Genomic DNA, 23,478 nt, shown 5'->3' on the forward strand with positions numbered 1-23,478 from the left:
TGTGTGTGTGTGCGCGCGCGCGCGCGCGCGCGCGCGCGCTTATGGGGCAAAGCAGAGGGAAAATCACTCAGCTTCACCAAAGTTTCCAATTTCTCCGCCCCCTTCACTATATAACAAGCGTGTTATATAGTGAAACCTGAAGCGGCAGCAGAGCTCCATATGATCTGCTCTCTCCTGGAAACTGTCACACTTTAACACTATGAAAGGTGAGTAGCTTTGATTATTAAACACTTTATATTGTTCTGGGTTCACAGATGAAAAAAAATAAGTGAAGTCATTGCTCCAGAAAGCTTCAAACTTATTTGGTACAGAAGCTTAGTGAAAGCTCTTGGGACACTTAGTTTATTAACCTGATCTCTGCACTAGTTCCCGATTTGTCCATGAAGTACTGCTGTGTAAAAAGACAAAAACAAAAAAACGTACTAACATTTTTTCAGCAAGCCGTTTCCTTCATTGTCTGCAGTTATTAGTTCTGTTCATTAAAAAGAAAGCCTGCAAAACCTGATTAAATGCACTTCTCATCTAAAGCAAGAGCTTTTGATTAAAACGCAATTCTTATTAACTAGCTGTGCTTTTCATTGCATTGTGTCTATCAAGCATTAATTTTTTTTCTTAGATGTAACATCAAAAATTACAAAATGTCAGAAAAACTGATTGATTAGCTCAAAGGCTAAGCTTATTCATTTATCTCTGAGACGACTTCTCGTGCAGTATTTAACTGATGGCCGATAAATCCAGTGTCCACATACAAGCAATGCAACTTACAACGTGTAATTTTAGAGTAGATGGCGTGAGAGGATTTGATATAGTGACGACAGGAAATATACACAGCTGACCGACAGTGTGGTGTTCAGTATTAAAACGTGATTATGAAAACAAAGTGTGAGGAAAATAGCCTTGAGAAATCTCCGTGCTGTTGGTTCTTGGCATCTCACAGTCAAATAATGACCGGGGCTCCTCTTCCTAACACGTGCACTCAGAGCAAGTTGCACATAATGAGGCTCCGACCGTTAGCTAACAGCAGTGTGCGGTTATTTCGTAATGGATCTCTTCCGAGAACAGGTTATGGCAGGTGTCGTGCCAAGGTAGTTATCCCCGACAGAATTTGTTTCCAATGCGTCGGGAGCGCGCACTGGACAGGGAGCGCGGATCCAGTTGACTCCTCTACCATTCCAACCAAGCAGGCGTGGAAACTGAAATGCTTTAGTGAAAAAGTGAAAGATGAGTGTCGTTACATAACCGTTCAGTTTGTAGCTTGCAGCAGAAAACGTTACATTCAGTGTTCTTACGTGGTGTCGGAATTGATTATTCATCAACCCGAGAACTTGTTGCCTAATTACAGGATAATCGCAACTGTGTAAACTTAGTCTGATTGTTGGACATCGATGGAAGTTATGTCTGCTGGAACCAAAACTACACCTTTCTGAGTACATCACTGAACACAACCGTTTTAGTCTTGTAAAACACAACCTAACTAAGCTTTAGAGGGAGGAAAAATAACCCGTTGATTGTGAAATAACTTTGCCATAGATCAAGTTGTTGAGTTTTCTTCCAGCCTATCTGAGTGATAACAGATTTTTTTAATACATTACTGTTTACAGTCCCACTGAACTTAGAGCAGGGGATGTCAAACATAGTCAGAATCGATCAGCAAAGACTGCAATCCGGCCTGCTGAATGGGTTTACAAAATATTAAAGAAGGTACCGTATAAATATTGGAAACTTAACTTAAAAAAAAAAAAACTTTACAGTTTTCACTGCTGATAAAGACCTACCCTACAGCCATTCATTATGCACCAATGTTCAGTTCAGTAATAGATAAACAATTAAATGACAGAAAAATTGCTATATTTCACTGTCTACTATAGAAACGTCCGTTTTATGAATATGGGACAGTCAGTGAGCTACTGGAACCTTTTCTGTAATTTTACACATGTATCATGTAGAGAAACTGAGATGTGCTGCCAAAATTGTAATTGTAAATTGTAAAAATTTCATTATTTCATAATCTCAGGGATTAAATGTGGAAAGTGTAGTTTCACTCTTTGGGCCCACTTAAGATCAAATATCCAAAAGGCTGATTCTGTTCATCTGAACGTAGTGTTTTCAGTGGGAGGAACGCTTCGGCACTCATCCAAGTGACTTCTTCAGTCTCAGCTGACTGCAGGTTTTCACAACCTTATAAACAGTACATTTGCACAATGACTTAAACTAGGCCACTGATCAATGGTCTTTGATCAATGGTTGTTGATCAGTGGTCATGACAATTTGCACGTCAATGATCAAGTTGTGCACAACCATTACAAGTAAACTTTTTAACTTCTTTCCACAGGCTAATTTCCTTATAGATTTACAGTATTTATGTTCACAGTGTTACCCACTCAAAATTAAGTCAGTCAGATTTTGGATTTGAAAATAATAGCCCTGTGAATTCACCTATATGTGAATATTTTTTGACTCAGTTCAGAATCCTATTATAAGGACACAAAACCCAGATCTTATAATATAGCCCTACTTATCAGGCAACATTTTGAATACTAAAAATTTAGTTTACAATAATTATTTACCGACTTTGATGTATTTACAATACAGTACTGGACCACAAAGTCAGCCTAACCTTCAGTCAGTCGGCCAGTCATTCAGTAGCTCAGTCTGTCGGTCACTCAGTGGTTCAGTCAGCCCATTATGTTTCAGAAAGAGGAAATGTTGGCTCCGTTTCCTAGGAAGAAGGTCCTTTTTGCCTCCATGAGCTTGTTCCCAGTTTTGGCACATTTTCTCACAGTGTGCCTCTTCTCTGATGTCCTGTATTGAACGTGTGTGAATACCTACTATTTCAGCAAGGAAAGGCTATTGTAAGTTCGATCTTTTAGAGCCTATTAAAATTATGCTTTTTGAAGTGAGGCACTTGGCCCACAGAGAAACTGAAAAGGGGAGGTAAACTGTGATCTGGCTGCAAGGCCACTCCACTTTTGTTGAACTGAGCCTTCATTCCCACCAAGTAGCTTCCGAAAACAAGAGCTCTATTTTTTACCTCGGCCACAATTTGGCTCTGCCGCTGAGATTTTGGCTCCTAAAGTGGTTCTAACCTCCATCCCTATGTACACATCACATACAAAGTCACTTTTGTGCTCCACCTCTGCCCTTTATCAGCAGGAGCGAATTCCTGAAGATGGCTTCACACAAGGCTTTGTGATAAATGAACCTTCTATCCCCTGTGCTGTTTTCAGAAGTAAACATAGAAAACATGGAGAAACTACTCCTGTTAAACTAGGTCACACTACATGTAACTTGTGTTTGTGTGGATGTTTGGGGTGAAAAAAAAAAAATTGGTGCATTTTTGTAATCGGATTAGTGTGAGCGTGTTTCCTGCAGAAGGATGCAGGACTGCAGCAGTGACCATAATGTGTTCCAGAGAGGGAAAAGGGGTAACAGACGGACTGTGAGAAGCCTGTTAATGCAACCTGACAGGAGTGAGCACAGTCAGTGAGCTGTCTGTTTCCTCCATAGAGAGAAATTCTTTCAGTAGTGCTGGCCCCAAAACAGGGTTTGGCAGAGGTCCTGACCAACTTCTAATGTGGTCACATAACCTCAAGTAATTGCTGACCTCATTCAACGCACAAAAAAGATGGCATACATTTTGGCTTTTGTAAATACAATAATAGATGGCACATCATATAAATGTTCACCAAGAACTACCCAAGGTCCTGAAATTGCTTAATCTCCTGTTGAGGTTGTTGGTGCATTATCCTGAATGCAAACATTTTCACAGATAAAAATGCAGAAACAAATCTCAGTCAGAATTGTTGCAGCTGCGTATCACCACAAATGTATAGAAACACTTTTTATGAAGCAATCAAACGTGTTAATTTTATAGACAAAAAAGTTCAGTCTGTACGAACTGCTGTCATGGTTGAATTGAAATGAGAGTGACTGGGACAAATAATGCATGACGTTTTTCAGCAATCTACCTTTAAGCTCTACTGAAATTGGACAAGCCATAAATGCCTTCTGAATGAAAGCTTTATTCTCTGCCTTTAAAACAAATCCTGACACTATGTTATGTTCAATTTCTTAGGTCAATCAAACGATATGGAAAACACGTCCAAGGTGGAAGCTTCTAATGGGCACAGCAGGCCGCTGGACATTGTACCCAGTACAGAGGAGAAGATGACAGAAAGGGGACAATGGGGGAACAAGGTTGAGTTTATTCTGTCCGTGGCAGGAGAAATTATTGGCCTTGGGAATGTCTGGCGTTTTCCTTACCTTTGTTATAAGAATGGAGGAGGTGAGTGTCGCCAATGAACGTTTTTTGCTCGTTACCTCGTTATCTTTAGTTTATTTTTGCATTTACATAGTCATACACTGCATCAGGGTCTGGTGGCAAGATTACAGCCACAAGACACTTCAGATTAGTAGATGTAGTAGACTTTATGCATCATTTCCTTTGGAAAGAGTAGTCCACCTAGCATGCAAATTAAACTGATAAACTGCAAGTGCTTTGCTTGAAAGTTGGATTAATTATCATTTTTTATAATTACTATCGTATGCATTAGCGTTGAAAGAAAAAAAATACATGAGCTAACGTGTGAAATTCCAAGACAATCAATAAAATAGTGAATAAGTAGGCCAGGCTTGTTAAATCCTTTAAAAATATGAAGAATGAGCCAATTCATGCTTAACTTCTAGCAAAATAACTTTGGAGCAGGATGTTTTACTAGAAACTTTTTTGCAACCTTACCTTGCAGTATGTGTACAATAACTTCAAGATGCAGCAGTCCTAACTGCACCACATTGCTCGAGGACATGTTGAAAACAACTTAGTCAACTTTTCCTTCAATCTGTGTGTGTACAGGTGCCTTTTTTATACCATACCTCATCTTCTTGTTTGCTTGTGGGATCCCTGTCTTCTTCCTGGAGACAGCGTTGGGTCAGTACACCAGTGAGGGAGGCATTACCTGCTGGAGGAAAATCTGCCCTTTGTTTGAAGGTAATCAACTTGTGTTCCCAAGAAATCATTTTGTCACAGTCTGGCGAGGGCAGACTGTATGAATTGAAAAAGGACCCAAAATGCAGACTCCAAGGAACAGGGAACAAAACTTGAATGTTAACAAAAAGCGAGCCGTTTAATATGGCTGGTAAAAAAAAAAAAAAAAAAAGGTACAAACAAAGGGCAAGGCAAACTGAAGCAAAATTAACACAAACCTAAACTGGGAAATCTAAACAATCAATAAGAAAAACCTAGACAAGAAACTTGGAAGCATGGCATAGGAAACATGGCGTGGACAACAGACGACCTGACAATCACACACTGAAAACAGAGGACTTAAATACACAGGAGGTGATTAGGGGAAGTGGAGACACATGAGGAAACAGCTGGCACACATGAACATAATGACGTCACAGTGGGAGAGTAAAACTGAACATGATGAACACAGAACACCAGACCTCTTCACAATAAAACAGGAAACATAATGAGACATAGACATGACAACCCGAACTTGACAACGTAAGACACAGACATGAAACGCATGAAGAGCAGGGGAGATTTAACATGGTTGGAAACACGAGGGGAAAATAATAACTAGAAACACTTAGGCATAATAATACAAACTTGATAACATAAGACACGCAGCATGAAACACGAAGGGTGAGGGGAAGCTTAAATACAGGGGAAGAAAACACAAGGAGTCTAATAACCAAATGAACTTAGATAACCTAATGAACAAAATAAACTCAAACTTAAAACGCTGGGTCAAAAGACCCAGGACCATGACAGAGCCCCCCCTTCAAGGGCGGATTCCAGACGCCCAAAACCATGAAGAAATGCAGCAACAAGAAAACAAACATGAAATAAACCAAAACAACCCACCCAGGGCGGGCGGCGGGGGTCCAGGACGGAGGGCCAGAAACAAAACCACAAAAACAAAGAATCTGAAGCACTCAGTCCAAACACAAGGGCTTAAGAGTCCGAGACCCTGTTTCAGGAGGGCGACCATGATCTCGGCAGAAAAGGAGTTCATGGCGGCGTAGTTCAGGTGGCCGACCTGGAGGCCGATGGCACAGTAGTCCATAGTTCAAGGGTTCAGGGGGCCGGCCATGTGGAAGGTGGCAGTGGCGAAGCAAGCATGGCTGGCCACACTCTGGCGGCTTGGCTCGTGGCCGACGGCAACATGGACGAGACCTGTCGGGCGGCTTGGCGGGTGGTCGACGGCGTGGACGATAATCCTTGGATGGTTTGGTTGGTTTCTGTCGACAGGCTGTCCTGACAGGCTCCGGAAACAGCCGTGCTGGACCTGGACGTGGCTTGGCAGGTGGAAGGAGACAAGGCTGAGGCGTGGCAGGCACAGATAATGGCGCTGCAGGCGATGGCGTGGAAGCCGCAGGTGGCGGCGCTGCAGGCGATGGCGTGGAAGGATGCTGGGCGCGCTTGGCTGAACCTCCAGCTGGCACAACAGGACCAGGCGAGGCCGGGCCAGACGAGGCTGAAGACTCTGACGAAGCTGGACCAGACGAGGCGGCCGCAGGTGGCGGCTGAACGGTCCCCTCGGACCCTCCAGCTGACGAGGCAGGTTGCTTTTCAAGTTGCAGCAACACACAGTCTATAGTGGGTGAAATGAGTTCGTATGAGTTCTCAGACTGAGGTGTGGCAGAACCAGGTGAGGCGTCGTCCTCGGGCTGAGGCGTAGAAGCAGCAAGCAGTAGCGCAGCAGGTGGTGGTCCTGCAGGCGGCGGCACGGGAGCCGCAGGAGGTGGCGCTGCAGCCACAGGTGGTGAAGCAGAAGGTGGCCAGACGGGCTCCTCGGGCCCGCCAGCTGACGAGGCGCGAGGCTGGACGGGCTCCTCGGGCCCGCCAGCTGACGAGGCGCGAGGCTGGACGGGCTCCTCGGGCCCGCCAGCTGACGAGGCGCGAGGCTGGACGGGCTCCTCGGGCCCGCCAGCAGACACAGGAAAAGGCTGCACAAACTCCAACTTAGCCCCTGGCTCCAACCTGGCCTGGATCTCGGTCCCACAGTAGCTTAGCTGAGCCTCATGGCTAGCACTTCCAGTGCAAACAGTCTTATAATTTGGCTTCTTGGAAGCAAAGTTCATAGCATGATCAATACACTGGGATGCTAGGTAATTGTGCAGAGGGATAAGATATTCCGTGGAAGACTTGGCTGGTGATTTTTCAGTCTTAGTGATTTCATAAACATGCCCATGAACCTTTAAGGCAGTGTTTGTTCCAATATTGTCCTTAGAAAAAAACGCGTGGATTCAGAATACAATCACCCACCTCATGTTGCTGTGAGCCGTGGTGACGACCTGGACGCCGCCTCCTCCTGGAAGCCGTGGTCGTGGAGGCCGGCGCCGCTACGGCTGAGATGAATGTAGCGCTGGAAGCAGCCACCGGTTGAGGTGAGGAAAACGCAACACTTGTCTGCTGCAGTGGCGACATGGACATGGAGACAGGCGGGAGACTCAACACGCCAACTTTAGCTCCTATAGCTGGCATAGGGAGGGCTGCGTCACAGAGGGGCTGGAGTAATTCAGTCTGCATGCTGGGGGGCTGCTTTGGCAACACGGTGTGGATGAAGCCGTGCAAATCCTCCGACAATCCCTCCATGTAAGCCGGGTATGCAGACAGAATCCGGTACAGCTGAACTCTAACTGACTCCTCACTCTCCTGTCTGCACGCAGAATAGATTTTCCACTGTCCATGGAGAATGGTCACACGAGTGCTGAACTCCCAAAAATCCTCAAAGATGTCTGCTGGGTCCATTCTGGTCAGGTCGTTCTGTCACAGTCTGGCGAGGGCAGACTGTATGAATTGAAAAAGGACCCAAAATGCAGACTCCAAGGAACAGGGAACAAAACTTGAATGTTAACAAAAAGCAAGCCGTTTAATATGGCTGGTAAAAAAAGGTACAAACAAAGGGCAAGGCAAACTGAAGCAAAATTAACACAAACCTAAACTGGGAAATCTAAACAAACAATAAGAAAAACCTAGACAAGAAACTTGGAAGCATGGCATAGGAAACATGGCGTGGACAACAGACGACCTGACAATCACACACTGAAAACAGAGGACTTAAATACACAGGAGGTGATTAGGGGAAGTGGAGACACATGAGGAAACAGCTGGCACACATGAACATAATGACGTCACAGTGGGAGAGTAAAACTGAACATGATGAACACAGAACACCAGACCTCTTCACAATAAAACAGGAAACATAATGAGACATAGACATGACAACCCGAACTTGACAACGTAAGACACAGACATGAAACGCATGAAGAGCAGGGGAGATTTAACATGGTTGGAAACACGAGGGGAAAATAATAACTAGAAACACTTAGGCATAATAATACAAACTTGATAACATAAGACACGCAGCATGAAACATGAAGGGTGAGGGGAAGCTTAAATACAGGGGAAGAAAACACAAGGAGTCTAATAACCAAATGAACTTAGATAACCTAATGAACAAAATAAACTCAAACTTAAAACGCTGGGTCAAAAGACCCAGGACCATGACAATTTTATGGATATTTTATGGTGTTAACAGTACCATACATGGATACATTTGTCTAATTCACGTGTTAAATGTAAATGTGTCTGCAGCAGCTGCTTGTGAACTACAGAGTATTCCTAACAAAAATGTAGAACAACACTGAAAAAAGATACAGTACAAAGTAAATGGATATAGGGGATTGCAAGTTGTGCAGGGTCGAGTGAAGGAAACAGTCATGTAACTGAAACTTTTTCCTTACTTGAACTGACAACTTTGGGTGGATCACATCAGACACAGCACAATTAGCTTCAGTGGAGCTTTAGTGTTTACAGGCTGCTGTTAACAAGTGATAAAAACAGATTCAGTACATCTCCAGCTGTGCTTCGACTAGTACATGTCACAAGAATGTGACAATATTAAAGTACACCTCTGTGGAACTACACTAAACAATACATTTGCACAGTTACCTGACTGTATGTTGGTTCAGCGACAGGTACTGCGGAAAAATAATGACCTAACTGGCCTGACCAATCAAGTCAAAGGATTGGTAATAGTGGTATTTTATTGCTTATCACCAAAAGCGTGTTTTCTGTTTCAGGCCTGGGTTATGGCAGCCAGGTAATTGTTGCTCTGCTGAACATCTACTACATTATTGTGTTAGCCTGGGCCATCTTCTTTCTGTTCCACTCCTTCACCTGGGATCTGCCCTGGGCATCCTGCAACAATAGCTGGAACACAAGTAAGACAAAGATTTTGTATCTCTGCTTATCATATAAACTTAAGAAAATTCTTATTGGTGTTTATGACTTTGCTGTCCACATAGGGTAAATTTCTTTAATGGCCATATTCTAACACAATACATAAATACAATATTCAAGTATCTTACACTGTCACTATGAACAATAATGGAAGAGCATCTTTTTATTCTCAATAGACAAAAGCAGCAAATGTGACCTACACACAGTGTCATCCATGTCGGGCAGTTTGGATTGGTTGAAAAGCCCTCTCTGTAGGCTGTCTATAGATAAATACATATATAAATGAACACAATTGTGATACAATAAACTGAGAAAAAGGGATGCTGATCATTTTTATGTTGGTTAAGATCATAGAAACCAGCCAATTATAATACCTCATGGAATTTCTGTGATTGGTCCTTTCTGTCATACAATTTTTTGTATTCAAGTGTAGACAACCTGTCATACACAATATGCAACATTTCAGAACAGTTAATATCCATGTAAACCACAGGAGGAGTGGAAGGGGCAGACTCTTTGTTCTTCTTGTCACTGACAGTTCTTTGGCATCTGTATCTGTATGTTTGGAGTCACTGCCAACTGAATTACGATGTTTAAGAATTTTAGCATGTGAAGTGCCGAAAATTTTTGCCGGTGCTGCACATACTATTGGTGTAATCTTTAATCAAGGATACCTAGGTCAGCATCTCTAAAGGTCTCTAAAGACTACTTTTAGGGATGCAGATAAAACGTCCTTTTGTGATTTTTTTCCCATATTTTTGAATAAAGGGAGTGAATGCTGCAGGAAAACTGTTTCTGTCTGTCTCAGTGTCGGCACTTGTTTGTCTTGCCTGTGTGTAACTTGGAAACCTTGGAGAACGCTTGGATTTCTTCACAGGATTGAATGTCTTTTTGTCTGTCCTTCATTCAAGATTCCTGTATGCCATTGCAGAAGGGGAATACCTCCATCAATCACCATGAGAACACCACCTCTCCTGTCATTGAGTTCTGGGAGTAAGTGTCCTTTTGTTTGACCATGTCCTCAAATGACCTTACATACCAACAGATTTACTAAACAAAAAATTTCTTCTAGAGGTTTGGATTAAATTAGGTCAAACTACTTGTTCAAAGTTGTCTTATTTTTGTTTCTCTCCGCTTTTTAACTCTTAGCTTCTGGTTCCTAAGGGTTTGTATCAGTACATTAGGTATGATAATTAGTTTTTCTCCTGTGCGTATGTTTTCGATTTAGGCGCAGAGTACTGAGAATATCTTCAGGTATTGACCACATTGGTTCTCTGAACTGGGATCTGGCTCTGTGTCTTGCCTTTGCATGGGTAATCTGTTACTTCTGTGTATGGAAGGGAGTGAAATCCACAGGCAAGGTAAAAAAAGAAAAATAATAATAATAAACCCTCCCGTGCTAAACATTCACAGTTAGAACAGCATCTGTGTTATTGATGTGCACCATTAAATACCAATCTTCTGCCAGTCTTTTGTTGTTTGTAATAAATGAAAAACAAAGATTTGCGTTTAACCAAACTCATATAATGAAAATCTGCACTGCTTAATGCTACGAAAGATATTCTACTTTTTTTTCACATTTGAAATTTTTGCAGACTAAAGAAGTCACATTTTGGAAAAAAAGAGAGAAAATAACACGTTTAATTGAAATCAAAAAAATAGAATGGTAGGAATTGTTATAAAAGATGTTAGAATCACAAGAAAATGTTGTTTCCTTCCAGGTAGTTTACTTCACAGCTACTTTTCCGTATGTAATGCTCCTGGTTCTCCTGATCAGAGGAGTAACACTGCCAGGCGCCTCCATTGGAATCCACTTCTACCTTTACCCCGACATCAATCGACTGTCTGACCCCCAAGTAAGTTAAAAAAAAACAATACACTTGTGCTGAGGTGGTGAACAGTGGTTCACCTTGTCAGAAAAACATATGTCCAGGCATGCAGATCAAATCTGGGAAACACAGCCTTTCATCTGTTCCACTAGACAAGTACTGACTGATCCATCTGCTAATTTGGCAAGACTGTGGCATCTGAGAGACAAGCTAATAAAATTTGGGTTAAGGAGAGAAACTTGATATAAACTGACTTAAAACCTGCTCACAATGCAGAGGTCCCCAGTCAAAGTCCAGCATCCTAAGAATCTATGAAAAATAATAAGAAGTAGGGTGAGGGTTAGTGAGTGTCAGAGCCACAATGCAGGATTAAACAACAGAGTATCTGTGAATATATTAAGATGACGACTTTGAGTTCCAGCTGCTGGCAACCAAGCATATATAGAGATGGTTAACAAGAAGCATAAAATGTAGTTGTGATAGAGTCAAAGGAGCTTGCAAAGAAAAGCGTCTGGACTTCTTTAAGTTGCTTGAAGACGTTTCACCTCTCATCCGAGAAGCTTCTTCAGTTCTAAGGTCAAATGGTGGAGAGTCCCAGATATAAACCTAGTGGGAGTGACCCCCCACAGAGGGACAAAAGGACCCCCTGATGATCCTCTAATCGCCTGAGCCAAGGTGGGAAACTGGGCGTGGGTCCCAATCAGCCAGAGTTTCGGGTGTGTTCATTGTGAAACCTGGCCCCACCTTATCATGCGAATTCCTGAGGTCAGATGGCCCAGGATGTGAGTGGGCGTTAAGGCGTCTGGGAAGGGATCTCAAAACTGGATTATAGATGGCAGAGAGTTGGTGTCGTAAACCCCCGCCTCTGTTCAAAGATGGTCGCTCACAGTGGACATAGATGGCTTCTTTCACTCCTCTTTCAAACCATCTGTCCTCTCTGTCCAAAATGTGAACATTGGCATCCTCGAAAGAGCGTCCTTTATCCTTAAGATGCAGATGGACTGCTGAGTCTTGTCCTGTGGAGGTGGCTCTTCTGTGTTGTGCCATGCGCTTGTGAAGTGGCTGTTTGGTCTCTCCAATGTAGAGGTCTGAGCATTCCTCGCTGCACTGTACAGCATACACCACATTGTTAAGTTTGTGTTTTGGCGTTTTGTCTTTCGGGTGAACCAGTTTCTGTCTGAGCGTGTTGCTGGGTCTGAAATACACTGGGATGTCATGCTTGGAGAAAACTCTCCTGAGTTTCTCCTGTATTTCAGACCCAGCAACACGCTCAGACAGAAACTGGTTCACCCGAAAGACAAAACGCCAAAACACAAACTTAACAATGTGGTGTATGCTGTACAGTGCAGCGAGGAATGCTCAGACCTCTACATTGGAGAGACCAAACAGCCACTTCACAAGCGCATGGCACAACACAGAAGAGCCACCTCCACAGGACAAGACTCAGCAGTCCATCTGCATCTTAAGGATAAAGGACGCTCTTTCGAGGATGCCAATGTTCACATTTTGGACAGAGAGGACAGATGGTTTGAAAGAGGAGTGAAAGAAGCCATCTATGTCCACTGTGAGCGACCATCTTTGAACAGAGGCGGGGGTTTACGACACCAACTCTCTGCCATCTATAATCCAGTTTTGAGATCCCTTCCCAGACGCCTTAACGCCCACTCACATCCTGGGCCATCTGACCTCAGGAATTCGCATGATAAGGTGGGGCCAGGTTTCACAATGAACACACCCGAAACTCTGGCTGATTGGGACCCACGCCCAGTTTCCCACCTTGGCTCAGGCGATTAGAGGATCATCAGGGGGTCCTTTTGTCCCTCTGTGGGGGGTCACTCCCACTAGGTTTATATCTGGGACTCTCCACCATTTGACCTTAGAACTGAAGAAGCTTCTCGGATGAGAGGTGAAACGTCTTCAAGCAACTTAAAGAAGTCCAGACGCTTTTCTTTGCAAGCTCCTTTGACTACGATGACCTGGATGACTGAGAACCTTCACAGACATAGTTGTGATAGACGTGACAATTACAGCATACAGCAACATCAGGAAGAAGAAACACGAGAAAATAGAGAAGTACCAGAGCCTGAAGGAACAACTGGAACAGATATGGAATATAAGGCCAAAGCATTTCCAGTAGTTACAGGAACATTAAGAGTTGTAACCCCAAAACTGGAAGAACAGCTTCAACAGATTCCAGGCTCAACATCAGAGAGTCCTAGGAAGAGCTAAGATATTGTGCAGAACCTTCAACTCCCAGACCTTTCGTAGACGGTTGGCCTGATCATGTACTTAATGGTTCACTGTGAGACTGGCAGCTTTTAACACCAAAAATTTCTAAACATATGTACTGAATCATCTTTAACGTTTTTGTTGTATTGTACATTTGTAATTTCTTGGAAAGTCACCACTGTTTACGAGAAATTGTCAGCATGACTGTTTGATCCATCCCATAGGCAAAGATGTGATTTCAGGTTCAGATAGATTTTCACTGCTTTGCCTTTTTGCTCTTAAGAAAAGCTTTTCAGATTTGTCAAAAGCAAACACCGGATACAGCACTTAAGATTTTGAATTGAGTGCACTGTTACTTTGTGTTGTTCACTTTTATGGCCTCATAAAGTCACTAGCCACATTGGGGTGGTTGCTCAAAAAAAGCAAAAAGGAACATCCCAGCAAGCTCAGTATCGAGCAACACAATTAAAACAATAAAGCTTTGAAGGCTGTTACTGAATGGCCAAATTTGCATTCTATGTTTAGAATTTGACTTTATGTACTCATCCATCCACCTAAAGCTAACACAGTTACTCCACCCATCATCCTGTCTGTCTGAAAAAAAGAGATAGAAAATATGTTTCTCTTGGCATTGAGACATTACCAAATTGAGAAAAGTTTCCCTTTTTAGCTTCACGCAGAAGACTGACACACTTAAGGACTAGCTGGAGGATCATTGAACAGCTAAAAGATAAAGCCAGTTATTGTAGGTTTATGACAGGGGTGGGCAATTCCAGGCCTCGAGGGCCGGTGTCCTGCAGGTTTCTATATCTCACCTTGGGTCAACACACCTGAATCACATGATTAGTTCATTACCAGGCCTCTGGAGAACTTCAGGACAAGTTGAGGAGCTAATTTAGCCATTTAAATCAGCTGTGTTGGTCCAAGGACACATCTAAAACCTGCAGGGACACCAGCCCTCGAGGCCTGGAGTTGCCCACCCCTGGTTTATGATGAGGGACTGAATCCTGTCTCATTTTTGTGCCTTTAAACTAACTAAACAACTGGTTGCTTTAAACCGTTTTAACAATCACATGAGAGTGGGTTGGGAATATGGGTGGTAACAAGGACACTTGCAGTTTCCTTTGTGCTTGCTTTTGTTTGAATTCCAAACACTCGCCCCACCCCTCCTTCATTGTCCTTTAGAGAATGAACACAAGCCACGTGTATGCAGTCCTAGACAAGGCTGAGTGTAAAGCGTTTAAGAGTTCAAAATATCTGCCTTTGGTTGTAATGATGTGTCCAGAGTTACTGTCAGTCAGATCTTCAGTCCCGGCTGCCAGCTACCTTGAAAAATGCCTCAGTGCAGTGGGAGCATTTTACCAGAAAAGCAATTAGAAAGAGAAATCTCATTTACATGTTGAAGTGTGAGTGAGTGTTCCAAGAGTGCTCTGCTTTGTGCCTTAGATGTGGAAATGGCTTTACTAGGAAGCTCATGTCAGGGTTGTGGGGTGAGAAGAGATTTCAGAGATAGTAGCAGTACTTTTCTAGACTTTTTTCAAAAATTAAAAGGGACATGGGAGGTTTCGAAGACTGAGTTCACTATTTGCATTTTTGGGTGTGGTGCTGCCGTTGTGCAAAACAATCTTATCTTACCCTGATCACACAGTGATCTGGTGGGGCTGTATCTGGCCTTTTGTCCAGTGTCAACTGCTCCTGCAAACTGGATAAGAGGGCAAAGAGAATTTTATGGGTGGGTGTTAAAGGTTTCTTTTAATTCGAAGCAGAAGAAAGAAACAAAATAACAGCGAATGTAGTTCTTGCTTAATGTTATGGATTGAAGTCTGTTTCCAAACATTCAAACTGGACTGAGCCTTTCAGGAACACAGAAATATGCAAACCAAAATAATGTGTAAACTTGTCTGTATTTTCTTTGGTTGTCAAGGACATCTGATTATTCTGTTGGAAATATATTCTCTTAAGGTCATCCCATTTTTTTCATACAGGGTAGGTTTGGTTAGATTGGGTTTTTTCGTTAATAAATTAAATCATCATTTGAAAACTGCGCTTTGTAATATTAAACTGTATTTGATCGTCTGAAACATGAAAATATGACAAATATTAAAATCAAAAACAAGAAAGAAATGATGAAGGGGAAAATATTTTTCACAACACCGTAGAAAGCTGATAAACATTCGTTTTTTTCTTTTTCTGTCTGAGTTTATCCTTTTTTTTTTTTAAAGAGTCTTTAAAAATGTATTTCTTTCCTCATCTGGTTTCATTTCTGTTCAAAGGTATGGATGGATGCTGGAACTCAGATCTTTTTCTCATTCGCCATCTGTCTTGGCTGCCTCACTGCCCTAGGAAGCTACAACAAATATAACAACAACTGCTACAGGTAATGACTCTCTCTCTCTCTCTCTCTCTCTCTCTCCGTCTTTTGTCCAGTGACAAAAGACGCTTTACACTCATATATATATATGTGAGCATATCAAGTAATTCTGTTCCATGTAATGTCAGTAATATTTTCAACAATTTATTTTCAGTGACTATATTCTTGTTGTGCTGTTTGCAGGGATTGTGTGGCCCTCTGTTTCCTTAACAGTGGTACCAGTTTTGTTGCGGGCTTTGCCATCTTCTCCATCCTGGGCTTCATGTCCAACGAGCAAAATGTGCCCATCTCAGAAGTGGCTGAATCTGGTTTGTAGTTCTTATATTGTGTAGGTAGGTAGGTAGGTAGATAGATAGATAGATAGATAGATAGATAGATAGATAGATAGATAGATAGATAGATAGATAGATAGATAGATAGATAGATAGATAGATAGATAGATAGGTTTGTACATCAAGGTCCATGCCAGGGGTTGAGAAACCAGTAAATACTGATGTGGGTAGTGGAACAAAGCTAATATGGACAAGGACTTACAATGTGGAATTGATGTAAAGCTACTAATCCAACTGAGAGGTCATATGCAATACATGGGAGTGCAATAGCGTTTGTAGCAGTTGAAGACAGCTACTATTGAAGGTGAAGATCCAGAGCCTATAGCACAGTGGGAGGTGTATTGAGCACTATTGACATAATTCATTTCAATTCTGGAATAATAAGCTAGCCACATAAGGAGATAAATGCCTCTGATGTCAAGACACAAAAACTGCTCACAATACACTGAGGTCTCCAAAATCCTGAGGCACTATGAACAATGAATAGAGGAAGGGGTGAGGATTAGTGAGTGTCAGAGTCACAGTGCAGGATGAAGATAAGTGCCCCACCCCCAGCCCCTGTTGAGATCTGAGGCAGCTGAAGACAGACAGTGATTGGAACAAGAAGAGGAACCGTCATGGACCACCAAGCCCCAACTTGGCCTGTACCTCTGACAGATACCATCAGATCCATAGAGGCAGGAGTCCACCATAGACAACAGGACCCAAGTTGCAGACCGTACAAAGGTGTCGTGAAGACTATCCAACATATAATAGCAGGATGTAAGATGCAAGTTGATGCAGTATATCCCAGCTGGGATAGTGTACAGGGACATCTGTGCACAATATAGACTAGATGTCCCCAAGTCCCGATAGGAGACACTACCAAGGAGAAAAGGTCCTGTGTTGCAGCCTTTGAGTTCCAGCTGCTGGCAACCAACCAGATGTAGTGGTAATCAACAGGCACAACATCAAAGGGTCTCCGTCCAGAAGAGCAAAGTCCTAGGAAAAGCTTAGATACTGTGCAGAACCTCCAACTCCCAGGCGGTTTGTAGAGGGCCCGAGTTTGAGGAACACACAGAGCTTTCATGTATCCATATAGATGTATATATAAAGATACGGTGTATTGATCAGTACTGCAGGATGTTTATTGGGTGTGAATCAATGCATGGCAGAATACAATTTTCTAAAGCGCAGACAGTTGAACTGAACATGTCGGTATTATATCAAAATATGTGCTTGATTGAAAAGAAAAACACAAATTCTAACTTCAGTGGGATTTCTGTGTACGACAGGTCCAGGTTTAGCCTTCATTGCCTATCCTCGAGCTGTGACCATGATGCCTTTTTCCCCTCTGTGGGCCTGCTTCTTCTTCATTATGATTGTATTTCTAGGACTGGACAGCCAGGTGAGGCCAGCATGTAGCAAAATAACCCACACAAGAACACATACAAAAAGAAAATTCAAATAATAGTCATATGAACACAATCCCAACTAGTAGCCTTTGTACAGCTCTGCTATTTTTCCTCAGTTGCTCAGTACCTTTTTATTAACAGCTGGTCTGTGCACATGCATACACAAATGCAGTACACAACATCAAAAAGTACGCACATCTCATAACTTTGGCTTTTTTCCTGATTAGTTTGTATGTGTGGAGAGCCTGGTCACAGCCGTGGTGGATATGTATCCTTCCGTCTTCCGCCGTAAAAACCGCAGGGAACTCTTCATCCTGGCAGTAGCAATAGTATCCTTCTTCCTGGGCCTCATCATGCTGACAGAGGTTAGTTTGTGCAATTCTTTCAGTTTTAATACATACATAATTTCAAAGTGATACTGAGCATAAATGCTACCAATCCATGGTCTTGTGAATTTAAGTGAAGTACTTACTGGGGCATTTTGTTTGGGTTTTTTTTTTTATGATTTTTTCCTAAGTCAGACTGTCGCCAAGCAGTCTGCCAAACTCATTTAAAGTGCCTGAGTTCACCTACTGTAGCTTCTCTTTAGCAACCTATTAAAATTCCTTCATATCCAGTCACTTGGCACAAATCATGCTGTGACACAGCCAACTGTGAATAACTTTTGTTGTTGGCAAATTGTTTCCACTTTAGTAAAATCCAGGCACATAATGGATAAATGACCTGAAAGCAATATTTTGCGTCATGCAGGTTGTGTTTCATTTGTTTTATCTTACACTTGTGAACTCATGTCTGTCTGTCTGTCTGTCTGTACCCACAGGGAGGCATGTATGTCTTCCAACTCTTTGACTACTATGCAGCCAGTGGGATGTGCCTGCTCTTCGTAGCCATTTTTCAGACAGTTTGCATCGGTTGGGTTTATGGTGAGTTTGTTATTTAAGACTGTCGGAACTTAAAAATGCTCAGTGCTTAATTTGCTAATAGAGACCATCCATAAAATGAAAGGTGTAGATTGATGGTTTGAGTTCAAAGGAATTAAAGAAATGATCATTACTAGTTGAAAATAACTGCAACTTGTTTTATTAAAATAATAGTGTGCTGGGGTTTTTAAGCTCTCTACTGGTCAGGGGGAATCTTGACACTGATCCAACTTTCCTCTGACCACAGGGGCAGATCGCTTCTATGATAACATTGAGGATATGATTGGCTATCGCCCCGGCCCTGCCATTAAATACTGCTGGCTTTTCTTCACTCCTGCAACATGCTTTGTGAGTTTTGCTTTATTAACAGTTCTCTTCTGAAAGTAGAGCAACCTCTGCTGGTCAAAATTAGAAATACATGTCAATAAAACTGGGCTAATATCTTAAGATGATACCAAAATTATACAGTCAAAGTATTCACTGGTGTATTAAATGTCAGTTATTTATCAGTGTTATCATACTTCACACAGGGAACCTTTGCCTTTGCCTTAATCAAGTACTCACCTTTGAAGTACAACAATGATTATGTGTACCCGTTGTGGGCGGATGGGATCGGCTGGATCCTGGCTCTGTCCTCCATGCTTTGCATACCCCTTTGTATGGCATTCAAACTGTACAATACCCCAGGAACACTGAGAGAAGTAAGTCCGAAACTGTTTGGATTTTTCTGTGCATATGAAAAAACTGGCACCTTAAAGATTGAACCACAGAAACAAAACCAGTCAGATTCGTCATAATTCAGTATTTTTGAATGAACAATAGTTCAATTTGTTTGCTTCTTTGTTACAGAAGTATGTATACATATCTCAAGAGCATTTCCTTTTTGCTTTACTTTGAAAAAGTTCTGGATCATCCGTTCACTATTTCTATTGTCTGAAATTGGCAGCTGCCATAGAATTCATCACAATATTTGAATATATTTATTTATATACACCGTTATCTTAAGTGAATAAAGGGAACTTCTATCTTCTGTTGGTTAAGGTATTCACCAAATAAGAATATTGTTCCAGGTTTTCAGCAGGAAAACATCGTAACTTACCATGCCCCCACCTTCCCAAAACCATGTCCCAAATGCAGACACAAGCAAGCAGGTAAATGAGCAAGAGTACCTTTTAATGAGTTTACAGATAAATGACAACTAGTCCTGCAAGGCAGAGATGAAATGAATCCATTGCAAATCCCACTGAGATCATTCCAGCAGGCAACAAGATGAATCCAAAGAGGTGGTAATACGGAAAATCCAAATAACTGGGTGAAATGAAATGATGGCACAGAGAGAGAGGGAGAGAAACAAGACACACAGAGTTCAAGTTTCAAAATCATAATGAATGTCTTTAAGTTAAAAAAAGGTTTATTAGAAATTGAAGAACAATCAATCAGTTTGTCAGACATCATATCACTGACATGCTTTGTTTTTTAATCAATTTTCTGTTCACAGCGTTTTGTTCTTCTAAGCACTCCTTCTACTGAGTTACCAAAGACAAAGCAGGAGCAGGAGGCACTCCATGCCATCTTTGCAGCAGACGGTGAAAGCCTCCATCAGAAAGCACCTCCCTCTCGAGATGGCTACGTCCCTGTTGGTGAAAAGGAGTCTCATTGCTAGAAGTTTGAGGATTGGAATCGGAGTCTATTTAGAGGTCAGTTGTCACTGTGAGGGTCTCAGTGACTGGCCCCATCACTGTTCTCTCTGTATTACCTCACAAGATAAGCTGGTGAAAACAGACATGTATGCAGACTTTTACAGTCTGCTCACCTGCTATTGGCTGCTGGAACTTTCTTCTTTGCATGTTGTCTTCAGTACACAGTGTTGTGCAAATATCCTGAGCTGCCCTTCATTTCTTTATATTTTGCTAGCAAAATGTGAAATGGGTGCAGTGATCTACTGAAACATGCAACCATACATGGTAATAGAGCATGTGAGGCAAAAAGTAACCTTTGGGAATAGTTCTCCAGGCTTCCAGAAGGACATTTAGATGTTCTTTGGCTGTTGGCTGTCTTTTGTTCCATTCTCTGTTAAGATGATCCCACACCGCCTCAGTAATGTTGCCTATGTGGAGGCCAATCCTTGACTATTAGTGTTCCACTGTGTGTTTTTCTGTCCAGGTACATTTTTACTGTATTGACAGTGTGTTTGGGATTACTACTAATCAGACATGTTCAAGATTGTATTACATGGTGGGTGAAAATTTGATAGTACTTTTTTGCTTTCATAATTCCATCATTTTTGACAAGATTCCCAGTGCAAAAATACTCTTTCTATGACAATACTGTTTTTGCAACAGGCAGCTAGTAAAGTGCCTAAAGATACAATTCAAAGTGAATTTTTCGCTAAGTTGTCTGTTGTGTGTAGACACAACACCGGTTAATACCTGGAGTTGGGCAACTTAGGTTTTTGCAAATAATTCACAGGTCAGTGTTAAACAGGTCATATATTAAAAAAAAACATTCCTTCAAAAATAGTCAGGTCTAAGAATTGGGATGAATGAATGAAAAAGCAAACCATCTTCAGAAAGCCTGGAGATCAACCGCTAAAAAAATCAACAGTATAAAGAAACGATGGGGTGACTCAAGACTTTTGCACAGTACTGTACCATATGATGGCAACAGCAACATTACGCAAAGATTTACTTCCGTTATTTGAAAGTGGGTTGACATCTCATTTGCCTGTGGCAGAGTAACGTGACAATGTAAACACTGTTGTTACACAGTGGCAAAGAATTTACATTTGACTGTCTGCTTTCTAAGGAAGCATTTTCTTCTGTTGTGGACATCTCTAATGTTCAGTGAATCTCATTCTGGCTGCTTCATTAAATTTAACAGCCGTCTGCTGCAGACTGAGTGCAGGAAAGTGTCACATGATCGCACAGCTCACAAACCCCTCTGGGCTTAAATTAATCTGCTTAATGTATACAGAGGAGAACCACATTGTTTATCCACCAACAGTTGAGGTGTTCTCTCAGGATTGGTAAAAAAAAAAAGTCACAAAAAACATTACTACACAAGGTGTTTTAGTAACCAATGCTTCAGGATACAAAGACTGGTTACATTTCTACAGATCAACCCACTTAAACTCTGTTTGTTTATTTTTATCTTAACACTGTTTGTACCATTTTAAAGGCTTCTCTGTATAATTTTGGTCTGCTTTGGGCACTGCAGATTTGTATTGATGTTTTATATTAAATGTTTATGTTAAATGTTCAGATTCTTGACATGGATTTAATTTAGTCTTGTTTTAATGTGCCTTATGTCTAATTCTGGGAATGTATGAAATAAAGTTAAAAGGTACCCAAAGCAAAGGGACAGTTGATCCACTTAGATTATATCAGAAGTGAGTTCCAATGCAGGAGATTCATTCCAAAAAAGAAGAAGAAGAAGAAGCTTGTTATCTCTTTCTGCTGTATCGCAATGAACTTCAGCCTGTGTTTCTTTTTCTTTTCATGTTGAAATGAATATATGATCACTGATTTTGGAGCATGAACACTTTTTGTTATAAGATTTTATACACTAAAACACTTTTTTTTAAATGAATGAATACAAATACCTTCATTTGGAACATATATTTCTACTACATGTGTATATTTTGTGGGACATCTTCAGTGAATTTGTGTTGGCCTTGATTACAAATAAATGTTTTACATTTTAGCAATTGTGTATGTGATGCCTCATTTCCAGTTATGAACATTTATGTAGAATTTTACATTCAAATCACACAACCCAACCAGGACGTCTACGCTATAGGTAAAAAATAAATGCTGAATTTTATGTTTTGACAATTTAAAGTGTACTTAATCGTACTTAAAAAACATCATGAAGGTCAGTAAACACCCACAACATCACCTGTTCATACCTCTGCCCTCGGGCAAGCGCTACAGGAGTCTGACATCGAGGCCTAAAAGACTCAAACAGCTTCCGCCCACAGGCCATTAGACTCCTGAATAAAACAATTTACACAGTCCCTCTCTTACCTCATCACAGCTATAGAATGCAACTGTATTATTATGTTGTATTTATTATTGTCTGCTATCACACTAATCAGTACAGATCTCTTTGCAAACTTGCACAAGAATAAACAAAAAGCCTCAGGTCTCTGACTCATTTCACTGTTTGCAGATTTATTACTTGTACTTTCTCTGTGAATTTCTTGGACATTTTTATAATAATAATAATAATAATAATGTATACTTTATTGATCCCTGTGGGGAAATTCCTCTCTGCATTTAGCCCATTCACTCAGTGGGCAGCCATTGGGCGCCTGGGGAGCAGAGTGTGGGGACGGTACCTTGCTCAGGTGTGCCTCAGGGTAGCCGTTCAGTGGATTCGAAACCCCGACATTCCAGTCATGGGGCCACCACTCTACCTACTGAGCTATCCCTGCCCTTATTTACTCATTTTATTTATTTTTGCCTTATTACATTTTTATAACTTTATGCTATTTGTCATATTAGAATGTCTCTGACTGCTGTGTGAAGTGAGTCTCAGTATAAACTGTATTTCTGTATTATTATTATTTACATATGACACATATGACACTACTTCTGTTTCTAAACATCACCCCTGACACCTGTCTATGCCCGCTCCACCTTGCCTGCACTCTCTTCTTCACCTCTCTTGTGCACTGTGTGTTGCTTTGGAAGTCATTTAGCTCGCCTTCCTTCACTAAACCATGAACCCATCTATCACTCCTACCACACACCTCACCAATGTCTCACTCCTCTCATGCAGTGCCACCCTCATATACTTATGCTCCTAACTGATCGTTGCCCCTCTTCTAAACCCAGATTTAACAATTCTTTCCCATATCATAATGGTATGACTCATCAGCTTTATCTCAGCACTGCACATCACCCTTCTTTTTGAAAATTGCTTATCCTTTCCCCAGACATCTGCTCACTCTTCATCACTGTGTTAAACTATCTAGTCAAAACTCCACTGCCCTCTCTTCAGGACATATTCATACTTCTACAAGTTTGTCATCTGGACGCACTACCTTTGCACTCTTTTCCCACCTCATAGTTGCCCTCTCCTACCTTACTGAGCCTCTTCACTTCCTGATTCACAAACAGTCCTCTATCCTCCCCCTCATTTTCTTC

The 23,478-nt window shown here is 41.6% G+C and overlaps 1 protein-coding gene across 1 annotated transcript; it reads left to right on the forward strand.

Moving 5' to 3' along the window:
• The first annotated feature begins 64 nt into the window (after positions 1-64).
• Positions 65-22,030, forward strand: slc6a13 (solute carrier family 6 member 13). Its single transcript, XM_076886031.1, has 15 exons — positions 65-206; positions 4,076-4,285; positions 4,853-4,987; positions 9,094-9,234; positions 10,165-10,246; positions 10,482-10,614; positions 10,975-11,109; positions 15,585-15,688; positions 15,866-15,990; positions 17,289-17,401; positions 17,636-17,773; positions 18,229-18,331; positions 18,576-18,676; positions 18,859-19,029; positions 19,827-22,030. Exons 1-15 carry the CDS (start codon positions 200-202, stop codon positions 19,989-19,991), a joined length of 1,863 nt encoding a protein of 620 aa, XP_076742146.1. The 5' UTR covers positions 65-199; the 3' UTR covers positions 19,992-22,030.
• The last annotated feature ends 1,448 nt before the right edge of the window (positions 22,031-23,478 follow it).

Source organism: Maylandia zebra, linkage group LG7 (assembly GCF_041146795.1).
Source record: "Maylandia zebra isolate NMK-2024a linkage group LG7, Mzebra_GT3a, whole genome shotgun sequence".
Classification (NCBI taxonomy): Eukaryota; Metazoa; Chordata; class Actinopteri; order Cichliformes; family Cichlidae; genus Maylandia; species Maylandia zebra.

What these genes read in the sequence shown, in the direction of transcription:
- slc6a13 (XM_076886031.1), top strand. An exon ending in TATAACAACAACTGCTACAG is followed by an intron (nt 15,689 to 15,865) that starts GTAATGACTCTC and finishes TGCTGTTTGCAG; the next exon opens with GGATTGTGTGGCCCTCTGTT. An exon ending in TTCTAGGACTGGACAGCCAG is followed by an intron (nt 17,402 to 17,635) that starts GTGAGGCCAGCA and finishes TTTCCTGATTAG; the next exon opens with TTTGTATGTGTGGAGAGCCT.